Here is a 12,538-nt window from a genome sequence, read left to right as displayed (position 1 = left end):
GTGGGAGTGGGAGAGGGAGAAGCAGGCTTCCCGCTGAGCAGGGAGCCTGATACGGGGCTCGATCCCAGGACCCTGGGATCATGACCTGAGCGAAAGGCAGATGCTTAACGACTGAGCCACCCAGGTGCCCCTACCTTCACATTCCTGAAGAATGTTTATACTCTTCAGTGATTTTTCCTATGTATTTTCCTTATTCACCCTTGTCTTCACTTCCCCAGTCACCTCCATCCCATACATGTTTGTAGCAAAATTGTTGATTCAATAGCTTATGTTTACATTATTATAACTAATTAATATTCACCCAAGTTTCACCCAAACACTCCTCCCCCCTTTTTTTTTTTTAAGATTTTATTTATTTATTTGACAGATACACAGCGAGAGAGGGAACACAAGCAGGGGGAGTAGGAGAGGGAGAAGCGAAGCAGGCTTCCCGCTGAGCAGGGAGCCCAATGCAGGGCTCAATCCCAGGAACCTGGGATCATGACCTGAGCTGAAGGCAGAGGCTTAAGGACTGAGCCACCCAGGCACACCGAAACACCCCCTTTCTTGAACAATAACTGATAACGGAGAAAATTTAATTGCCGTTTATTCTTTGTACTTAGCAATTTTTCTTACCCAGTTGTATCATGGTCTGTGCCATATATGCCAAAATAATTTCCATATGCCCCACCTCCTCCCCTCTGAACTTTGCTTCCATTATCTGCAATCCTGCTCTGGTCTGGATCCTATGCTTCCTACATACCTTTGGAACTATTTCTTGGGTTCTGTGTCTAAACTTTCCTTTCTTAACAGTTTCCTGGGTTCCATGTCTGTTTCTTTCATTCTTTACACTCTCATTTTCATTGGACATACTCTTCATTTATCTTCCTTTGATATTTGTCTTGTTTTTTGATCTTTTTAAAAGATCTTGCATGTCTGAAAACAGGTCCCTATTCTCCACCTCACATTTAATTGCTAGATTGGAATTCAAGTGTAAGCATTTTTCTCAGTACTACAGGCATTGCTTCATTGTGTTAAGATTTTTTAAGGTTGTAATTAAGAAGCCAGTACAGGATCTTCTCTTCATTTTTGGTGTTCTAAAATTTCAATATGATAAATTGTGCTTAGTGTTGGTCTTTTTTTCTTTGATCCTGCTGGGTACTCTAAAGCCCTTTCAATGTGGAGATTTGTATCCTTCAGTTCTAGAAAGGTTCTTTTATTTCTTTGGTAGTTTTCTTTCCATTTTCTTTCTTCTCTCTTTATTAATCATGGCTAAAGTAAGATGATAATTCCCTTGGTTAATTCTATTTTAAAGTTGTAGTTTCTATTTCTGAGAGGTTTCCTCAATTTATTCCCCATAATTATGTTGAATTATTCATTTCATTGTATCACAGTTTTTAAAAAGTGTATCCCATTTTGAATGTCCACAAATTCTTTATTATACTCCAGTTTCCCTGTTATTTTATGAATGGATGTCTTTTGATCTCTTTGAGGGTAGTAGTTAGCTATTTTCCCCAAATTAAGTTCCTTTTTTTGGGGGGGTGGTTATCCTGGTCTTTCATATCAGAGGGTTTCATTGGATACTTAGTAATCCTTAATGTTTATCTGTTTGAAGGAAACACTAAAAAAACTGATTAGAAAACTCTTGATGATTAGTGGACTTTGCTGTGGGGTAGGATGTTCATGTGGCAAACTAGCTTGGTAATTGGGAGCAGTCCAAATGTCAGTATCAGAAATCTTATCTCTGGTGTTTTGTTTGGTGATCCAAGAGTAAAATCCCTTAATTTTATGGCAACATTGTAGAAATAGGACTGGGAAAAAGTTCTCAGGTCTCAGCATTGAGCATATAGGTTTTATTTTTTACACTTACCCCTGCAGATTTGATTGTATACTTGGGTGGGATGGATTGCCTCTGAAATCCTTATTCTTGAGAGAATAAATACTTTTGTAAGAATGAAGCTAGGGGAAGAATTTGGGGTTTTACTGCTTCAACTACAGATTTGATTTTAAGCCACGCATCTTCTCTTTTATGGTATCTTGTACCTTCAGGTCATGGTTCTTTTTCATGTGCTAAGGCTTCTAGTTTCTACCTCTTTCTAAGGGCCTAGGGTGTAGTTTTATCTTCTCTGCTTAATTATCGTGCCTTTACTCCTCCTTTGGATTTTCCAAATACACATTGAAATCTCTTGCCTTCTGTGGCCCCTTTGAATTCATTTACTGTTGTCTTTTTTTTTTTTTTTTTTAAAATTTTTTTTTTTTTTCAGAGATACTCAGCGAGAGAGGGAACACAACAAGCAGGGGGAGCGGGAGAGGGAGAAGCAGGCTTCCCACGTAGCAGGGAGCTGATATAGGGTGAGCCGAAGGCAGACGCTTAAGGACTGAGCCACCCAGGCGCCCCTCATTTGTCGTCTTATCAGGGTTTTGGAAGGAGGGGCAAAATAGATGCATAAGGATAATCTCATGTTTTAACTGGAAGTTCAAAACCAACCTTTTTTGATAAGCTTTCTTTTATTTAATCATATCTCTGTGACTTTTACTGTGGTTTGTCATTAGTTGGATATTTTTAGTGGAATAATTTTAATTGAGAATGAGTTTGTGTTACATCTTTTTCATGTTTGTTGTATATCCTCTGCTGCAATATAGACCATATGTTTTGGTGTTTTTTCCTCTCTTCATTCTCTTTTCTGTTACTGCCTGATACCATGTTTTTAAAGTAAATATTATCAACAAAGGAAATTCTTTTGTAGTAACTTAAGGTAGAAAGTGGTGATTGATCCGAAGTTGGCAAGTTAATGAGGTTACATGCCAAAAATAGATTAGGTATTTTTACCTTAAATGTTTAAATTTGAATTTTTTTTTTTTTATCTTTTCCTTTTCCTTTTTGGGGGGGGCAGGGGTGGAGGGTGGGGTGGGAGGGGACAGAGGGAGAGGGAGAGAGATAGAAAATCTCAAGTAGGCTCCATGCCCAGTGCAGGGCCTGAAGCAGGGCTCCATCTCACAATCCTGAGACCATGACCTGAGCTGAAATCAAGTCAGACGCCTAAATGACTGAGCCACCCAGATGCCCCTAAATTTGAATGTTTTAATAAAGCAAATATACCTTACCCAAGTGGCATATCAGATAAGTGAAGTGCATCTGTTTGTAATTGGTTTAATGTCAATCCACTACCAGAACAAGAAGGGAAGTTTTGACCTTGAAAGTGGGTAGGGAGAAGTTGAAGAGATTATTGTGATTTCAAGTTTTTTTGATTTATAAAAGTAATGTCTTTATAGCAGCACTATTTGTAATAGCCTAAAATTGGAAACAGTTCAGTGTCCATCTGCAATACAATGGACAAATTTATGTGTATTGATACAATGAAATACTATATAAACTAATTAGAGTGAACTAACTACAGCTGCATGCTACAATATAAATGAATCTCACAAATACAGTGTTGAGCAAATAAAACCAGACATAAAAGAATACATATTATATCATTCCATTCATATACATAACACAGGTGTCCACCTCTGTCCAAACGTAGAGCATTTCTGTGAATCCTTTTGTAAGTTGGAATGGTGAAACGTGAAGAAGCAATTACCATTAGTTTATATGGGAAAGCTTTTGAGTGTTGCCAGACCCAAAAAATAACCTCTCTCAGACTTTTCTGTTATCGTACACATCTTGCTAATGGATACACAGTATACATCGAGATAAAGCACAGAAGCTTGTAGACAGAGTTTAAAGTTATGGTGGCTTGATGCTGAGATGACAAGTGTAGTTCCCGGGGAAGGAGGTTGGTGTTGTCACTTGCTACTCAGGGTACACACTGCGTCTATAATGCTGCAAAACAAATGCTGAATGCTGTTTTTTCACTCTTCGTTGCCTTTTTATAAAACCAAAAAATTGTCTTTGGATTTCTTTTGGTTAGCGAAAGCAGGGACTGTATATAGGTCTTTCATAAAAGTGATGTGGCATAATGTGGACTTTTGAAAAGTGGGAGATACCTGTATAATTAAAAGATCACACATAGCTATTGTGACTCTTGGTGTAGGTTGAGGAATGTTTAGTAAAGAAAAGTTAGAAATTATTCTCACTTTTGAGAAAGGGAGATAGGAAAACAAATTATAGCATAAGGTAGTGTGTCTTAAAAGTATATACAGAGTAGAAGCACACAAAGAAAAATGGTTGATTTCATACCATGACAAGGAATTGAATGGGGAATGTATAGAGTTTCCAGGTACATACAAAGTCCTGTGAGGGAATATTGTGATAAGGGGGGTGCAAATAGTACAGTATAGCTAATGCTCATGGTTTGAGTGTTAAACACTACTAATAGATAAGAATAGCAAGACAGCCAAGAACAAATTTGTATTGGATTCCATAGAGACAAAATTGAGTAAGGAAAAAAGCCCAGGCTTTGGAAACAACCTCAGTTCCTCATCCCTCTTTTATCAGTTTGCTTCATTCTATCGGCAGTAGGAAGCCTTTGATGGACTTTAGACTTCTGCCTTAGAGAAGAGGGGTGTTGATAGTCTCATAATTCACAATGTTGGATATAGTTAATTTGCATGGTTAATTCTTGATTTGAGCTGATGATTAAGGAGGATTAAGAATTGAAGGTTTGCATGTTTTCCCAAAGGCAATTAATCAACATTTGCATTTCACAGGAAACCTCAAGAATGGAGTCTAAACCTTCAAGGATTCCAAGAAGAATTTCTGTTCAACCCCCCAGCTCTTTAAGTGCTAGGATGATGTCTGGAAGCAGAGGAAATAGTTTAAATGATACCTATCACTCAAGAGAGTCTTCATTTAGACTGGATTCTGAATATCAGGTAACATCCTAATTTGGAATGTATGTACACAGTTTCTTTCAAAATCCTTGGGACCACATGGTTTTTAGATTTTAGAAAAGTAGTGAGTGTAGTTAATAAGCTCAGATGGATCTGAGGCATCCTGTAATAAAACACACTAATAATATCTGCAGGAAAATGAATGATTATTCACACCAAGTAGCAAAAACTCAATGTTTTCAATCTTTGTGGACTTCAAAATTATGAGGAAGGCTTTGTGGTCTTATGTAAAATCATTATACTGTATTTCAAAGACTTGGAAACCTATTTACTTAAAAAACATAAGTATCAAGTATAAATTTGACTAAATTAGTCAGTGCGGATGACTTGGTCAAAGGATCAAAAACTGCATCCTTTCTTAACATTATACCGATTGATCTCACTTTTCTCTGCATGTACACAAAGCAGTGGTAGAGTAATGATTGTTAAGTTTTTCTTTAGTATGGCTTCTAAGTATTTTGCTTTTAGTGATGGGTGATTATTAAATTGACAGACTGTCTTTTGTGAAGATGTATTACTAACAATCTTTTAGACAAATTTTGGGACTTTATTTTCATGCTTAGTAATAATGAGTTTGCAGATTCATGATCTACATAAGCTACTCTTACGTAATTAATTTTCCTTTGGATTGATAGCACTTACGGTTTTGAAATGGCTTATTAGTGTTATAAACATAGTAGTTTTAGTAAAAAACAGTATAAATCTCAGAAGGCATGATTTCTAGGTTTAATGCAATTCATATTGTTCATCTTTCAAATTTCAGGTTATTGCATTATTGGCTGAACAGCTAATTAAATCATGTGCACAAGTCTGATGTTAGGTAACTTGAATCTAAGAGAATCTTTTAGTGAAAATTTCCATTTAAGTATTTATAAATGTATATATCGTGATATATTACATGAAAAAGTGTCATTTTAAAATATTTTTACACAGTAATAAGCATTTTATAAAATATTCAGAGAAAGAATAAAGTAAAAATATTCTCTAAAATGCATATATTACATACTTCCTCGCTTTTTTTTTTAAAGATTTTATTTATTTGACAGAGAAAGAGATGGCGAGAGCAGGAACACAAGCAGGGGGTGTGGGAGAGGGAGAAGCAGGCTTCCTGCTGAGCAGGGAGCCCGATGTGGGGCTCGATCCCAGGACCCTGATATCATGACCTGAGCCGAAGGCAGACACTTAACAACTGAGCCACCCAGGCGCCCAACTTCCTCACTTTCTATGAACTATTTACTGAGTCTCATTTTAAATGCTGATTGATAATGTATTTTTTTATTCTGTTGCTAGACAAAAGAACACATACCAGAGGTACAGAATCACATATTTGCATCCTATAGAAAAGTTCTGGATTAAATGATTATGACTTAATAAGAGCACAGATTGATTTTTTTCCCTTATATTGTCTTCATAAAAAATTTGTCTACAGATCTTTCTCTGATTTTTCATATAGCTTATTAGTGAGGAACAGACTCTGAAACCAGACTCTGTTGCCTGGATTGGAGTCCCGTTCCACTACTTACTAGCTGTGTGAACGTGGGCAAGTTTCTTTATTACATCTTTATTTCTTATTTTCCGTATCAGTCAATCAGGTTGTTAGTGTTAGATGAATTATTACACTGAATGAGAATAGTGCCTGCCACATGATGAACACTATATAAATGTTAGCTGCTACATTTGTTTTTATTATAATTCTTATAGTTAATTATATTAGCTGCTAAAAGTCTTAGCTGTATTTAGAAAATTTATTGACATTCACTTGAAAAGATAAGTATCTTCAAGACTATTCTTTTTCTTAACGTCCTAGATTACTTTAAAAGTCTTAGTTTTCATTGTGGAGGTTAAACAAATGCAAGCATAAAAAACCACTTATGTCTTTTATTGATTCTTAATAAGATAAATCAGGGTTGGAGTTTTTCTTAATGTTTTTCAATTGCTTTAAATGGCATCCAATTTTTTTTAATGGATTATAGGAACATTTCCAATCTTAAATCAGTTACTCCTAGCCTGCTTTGCTCTTTAGTTTTGATTTAGAAACTGAGACTTCTGTGTTCTTGCAAAAATTATTTTATATCTGTGTTTCTTACGTAAAATGGTGGTAACTAGCTTTTCACGTGGTTGTTATTAAGATTAATTGAAAGAAATAATACATTAAAGCACTTAAAACAACTGTGTCTGGAACTTAGTAAGGGTTCAGATGTTTCTGTTTATGATGATGATGATTGTGATTGCTACTGTTATCATTATTTCCTGGCTTTATATTGGCTTAAATAGATACATTTAAGGTATAGTGTAATATGTTGTCAGAATATTTATATTACATATTATGTATTTAGTTTTATATAATATTCTTAATACTACTTAACAAAATGTATATTAAATGAATGAGACCTTTAAATGTCAGAGGGAACTGCTTGCAACATAACACTCCCCTTGTCTCAGACACTTAGTAAAGCTGAAGCTTCAGAAAGGAGGTCAGGACTAGGCATGATAGATCAATTTGTTATGTTAAGGATTAAATAATAGGGAAATACCTTATATTTATATATTGCTTAACATTTTGTAGAACATTTTTTGCTTTTAATTTTTTAATTTTATTTTTTTAAATACAGCTTTTTTTTTTTAAGATTTTTATTTACTTATTTGACAGAGATACACAGCGAGAGAGGGAACACAAGCAGGGGGAGTGGGAGAGGGAGAAGCAGGCTTTCCACGGAGCGGGGAGCCTGATGGGGGCTCAGTCCCGGGACCCTGGGATCATGACCTGAGCCGAAGGCAGATGCTTAACGACTGAGCCACCCAGGCGCCCCTGCTTTTAATTTTAAATAGGATAATACTTGTGTCATTTTATAGGTAAGGATCTGAAATCTGAAAAGAAGTTGTTTCCCTCAGTCACATGACTAGTATATAGTGTACCTGAGTTTAAGAATCTAAGATTTACAGATAGCATTGTTTCTTTGGGAAAATATAGATTCTAAGTTGCGAACAATTGATTTTCTGAAGATCTTTTGGTTCTCAGCCATTTGTAAGCTGGGCTGCCTCTGTTACTAGTCTTGCTGATATTTCTGTTGCTTCATCTTGAAGTTTTTGTTACAATTTGAATGGTTGAGAACTAGGATCATCTTACCTCTTTGTTAACAGTAAGTAGAATTTTAAATATTTTTTTTAAAGAAAATTTAATTCCTTTAATTCATATTGTTAAAAGTAAAAATTTGGGAGCATTGTGTGAATATGTAATTGTTTATGTAAGTTCCACATATATTTCTATAACTCAATTTAAGAACTGCTAATCCTGCTACACTTTTCCTTTTTTTGCTTTGAGATTGATTACTTTTAATATGAAATAATGAGAGGCTTTTTATTTATGTGTTTTCTAGTTTGTAGATCAGCTTACAGAGCTCAGTACCATTTGCATATTTTGCATACTATATTATCTCAAGAATTAAAAGAACCAGTGTCATTAACACATTTATCTACTACAAGGTTAGCTTCCAAGGAACTAAATACATGCATGCATACATATAAATACAATTAGACAAGAAAATGAGAATAGTTTTAAAATGGAATCAGGAAAAATACAGATAAAGTACTGAGAGTGGGTCAAATTTGTATCACTGATAGGCATTTTTAAGCACTGTACAGTGTTTTAGAGTTAAACTTGGACTCTTGTTTTGGGCGTCAGGAAGGTCACAGGGAAATAGAACCAGATCTATAAGGTGTTTTGTTCAAAAGGAAAAGAAACCCAGTTCCTCAAAGAAAGCAGTGCTTCGCAGTTTGGTCTGAAAGGGGACAGTGAATGATAGAGTGGACATTGTCTTCATTGTAGTATTAATATTATTAGTATATTGCTAGTTTACTCAACTTGTTTCTTGGTAAATCTCCGTGTAAGCAAAGGACATGATGCCAAAGTGTACAGCTTAGTGAAAAACAGTTCTGTAAAGGGACAATAGAGTGATCTGAATACCAGTTTTCTGGTAGTCTTCATCTACGTATTAGGGAGTTTTGAGTGATAAATGGACTCCAGATCCTCCTCTCTGGTGTATGTATAAGGTTTCTTACCTGGATTTGGGCATGAACGAATTCATAAATCTTAAAATCAGCTAATGTCTTTTCTTTTTTTTTTTTAATGAGAATTGAAAAGACTACTCATTCTGAAAGGCAGTAGGAAATAAGACTTTACAGTAGTGTGGCAATGGATGCTCTAGCACATGAATATTTAGAGGTCAAAGTTCCATGGTGTTGCATATGGCTAATTTTGGTCTGGAAAATTTTCGAAGCAGGAAATAGCGGTCATCACAGTCAAGGCATTGATTCATTGAAATGAGGAGCCAAAGAAGAGCATTTCATTCTGGATTTGCTTCTGTTACTGTGTATTAGATAATTTCCAAGTGATTAAGCATTGTTCAGTGGATAGCATTGGTTCTATTTGTAGTAATTGTTAAGGTTCTTTTTTTTTTTCTTTTTAAGAATAGCTTTATTGAGGGGCGTCTGAGTGGCTCAGTGGTTAAGCGTCTACCTTCAGCTCAGGTCATGATCCCCGGGTCCTGGGTTAGAGCCCCGCATCAGGCTCCCTGCTCAGCGGGAAGCCTGCTTCTCCCTCTCCCACTCCTCTTGCTTGTGTTCCCTCTCTCGCTGTCTCTCTCTTTGTCAAATAAATAAATAAAATCTTTAAAAAAACCAAAAAAGAATAGCTTTATTGAGTTATAGGTCACATACCATATGAGTCATCCATTTAAAGTGTACAGTTTGGTGGTTTTCAGTATATTCACAGAGTTGTGCAAATCATTACCACAGTTAATTTTAGAACCTTTTTTTTTTTTTTTTTTTTTTTAAAGATTTTTTTTTTTTATTTGAGACAGAGAGAATGAGAGAGAGAGAGCACATGAGAGGGGGGAGGGTCAGAGGGAGAAGCAGGCTCCCTGCCGAGCAGGGAGCCCGATGCGGGACTCGATCCAGGGTCTCCAGGATCATGACCTGAGCCGAAGGCAGTCGCTCAACCAACTGAGCCACCCAGGCGCCCAATTTTAGAACCTTTTTATCACCTCAAGAAAAAAACCCAGAATCTAGCTATCACGCACTGCCCCTCCCTCTCAGCACTAAACAACTGGTAGTCTACTTTCTGTCTCTCTAGATTTCCCAGTGTTGGACTTTCATTTACGTGAGTAGAAACATACACTGTAGTCTTTCGTATTAGCTTTTTTCACCTAGCATGCTTTCAAGGTTCATCTGTGTTATAGCCTATATCAGTACCTTATTCCTTTTTATGGATGAACACTATGCCATTGAATTGGGTATACCTTTTTTATGGATGAATAATAGTCCATTTTTTGGATAAATCACATTTTGTTTATCCATTCATCCACTGATAAGACATTTGTGTTTCCATCTTCTGGCTGTTATGAGTAATGGTGCTGTAAATACTCATGTGCAGTTTTTATGCAGACTTATGTTTTCAGTTACCTTAGGTTTATACCTAAGAGTAAAATTGTTCAGTCATATAGTATAACTCTGTGTTCCATTATTTGAGGAGCTGTCAGACTATTTTCCAAACTAGCTGGACCATTTTTATTTTATATTCCTACCAGCAGTTATGTGTGGGGGTTCTGATCTTGCCACATCCTTGCCTACACTTATCTTACATTTTGATTCTAGCCATCCTATCATGGGTGTGAAATGTCTCATTGCAGCTTTGATTTAGATTTCCTTGATGACTCATGATTGTGAGCATCTTTTCATGTGCTAATTAGCTACTTTTATATCTTTGAAGAAATGTCTCTTCAGATCCTTTGCTTATCTTTAAATTGGGCTATTTGTTGCTTTATCATTGAGTTGTAAAAGTTTTTCATTTTAAATTCCACTTTTTCATTAATGATATATGGGAAAGTGATTGACTTTTTTTTTTATATTAACCTTGTGTCCTGCAGCCTTACTGTAATCCTTTATTCTACAAGGGATTTTTTTGTTGTTGTTGATTCTGTGAGATTTTCCACATAGTAGAGGGCATCATCTGCAAATAAAGATATTTATGTCTTCTTCCCAATCTGTGTACATTTTATTTCCTTTTCTTGCCTTATTGCATTACTTAGAACTTCCAGTGCAGTGTTATAAAGGAGTGGTGTAAAGAAGAACCAAGTAAGCCCAAAGTTAGTAGAAGAATGGAAATTAAAAAGATCAGAAGGTAAATAGAGACTAAAAAGGTAATAGAAAAGATAAGTGAAGTTAAGAGCTGGTTTTTTTTTAAAAAAGCTAAACAAAATAGACTAACCTTTAGCTGGGTTCACCAAGAGAGGAGGATTCAAAATCAGAAATGAAATAAACGATACCATAAAACTACAAAGGATCATAAGGGACTACTATGAACAATTATATTCCAAAAACTGGACAACCTATAGAAATAAATTCCTGGTAACACACAACCCACTAAACCTGAATTAAGAAGTAGAAAATCTGAACATACCATTAACGAGTAAGGAGATTGAATCAGTAATCAAAACCTTCCAACAAACAAAAAGTCCAGGATCAGATCACTTATATAAATTCTACCAACTTCTCAAACTTTCAAGAAACAGAAGAGGATGTAACACTCCCAGTTCATTTTATGAAGCCAACATTACCCTGATAACAAAACCAGACATGGACATTATAAGAAAAGAAATTTATAGGACAATATCCATGATGGACATATGTGTAAAAATCCTCAACAAAATATTAGCAAACCAGATTCAATAATATGAGGATTATACACCATGATCAAGTCGGGTTTATCCCTAGGATACAACGATGGTTCAACATCCACATATCTCGTTAATGTGATATACCACATTAACAAAATGAAGGAGAAATATATATTTTTTTAAATCATATCATCTCAGTAGATGCAGGAAGAGTGTTTGACAAAATTCATCTGTTTATGATGAAAACTCAGCAAAATGGGTACAGAGGGAACATACCTCAACATAGTGAAGACCATATATGACAATCCCACAGTGAACATCATACTTGATGGTGAAAAGCTGAAAGCTATTCCTCTAAGATCAAACTAAACTAAAGAGACAAGGATGCCTACTCTTAACTACTTCTGTTCAACATAGCATTGGTAGCTCTAGCCAGTGTATTTAGGCAAGAAAGAAAGAAAAGGCTTTCAAATGAGAAGATGTGAAACTGCCTCTCTTTTCCAGATAACATGATAATATTTATAGAAACCCTAAAGACTCCACTAGAAAATTGTTAGAACTGAATAAATCCAGTAGAGTTATGGTGTACAAAGTCAGTATACAAAAATCAGTTGCATTTCTATTACACACTATCAGAAATTAAGAGAACAATCCTATTTGCAACTGCATCAAAAAGTAAAATACCTATGGGGAATTAATTTAACCAAGGAAGTGAATGTTGTATACTTAAAACTATGAGACATTGATAATGAAAGAAGTTGAAGAAGACACAGATAAATGGAAAGCTATTTCGTGCCCTTGGATTGGAAGAATTAATGTTGTTAAAATGTTCATACTACCCAAAACAATCTACAGATTTGGTGCAATTTCTACCAAAATTCCAGTGGCATTTTTCACAGAAATATAACAATCCTAAAATTGGGACTCTTGAAAGGCCCTAATAGCTAAAGCAATCTTGAGAAAGAACAAAGCTGGAAGCATCATGCTTCCTGATTTCAAACTATATTATAACACTAACAGTAATCAAAACAGTATGATATTGGCATAAA

The 12,538-nt window shown here is 35.4% G+C and overlaps 1 protein-coding gene across 5 annotated transcripts in view; it reads left to right on the top strand.

Annotated features, from left to right (window-relative positions):
• MARCHF7 (membrane associated ring-CH-type finger 7) overlaps positions 1-12,538 on the top strand; it is a 54,717-nt gene that overhangs the window by 13,154 nt on the left and 29,025 nt on the right. For all 5 annotated transcript variants that reach the window (XR_004300193.1, XM_032409699.1, XM_032409689.1 and 2 more), the window contains exon 2: positions 4,633-4,797. Coding sequence is in view for 4 of the 5 variants with exons in the window: in XM_032409699.1 (XP_032265590.1) it covers positions 4,645-4,797 (153 nt within the window). In the remaining variant the exon portion in view is untranslated. The remainder of the gene's footprint in view (positions 1-4,632; positions 4,798-12,538) is intronic.

Source organism: Phoca vitulina, unplaced genomic scaffold, assembly GCF_004348235.1.
Source record: "Phoca vitulina isolate PV1807 unplaced genomic scaffold, GSC_HSeal_1.0 scaffold1, whole genome shotgun sequence".
Lineage (NCBI taxonomy): Eukaryota > Metazoa > Chordata > Mammalia > Carnivora > Phocidae > Phoca > Phoca vitulina.
This window is presented reverse-complemented; position numbering and strand designations above follow the sequence as displayed.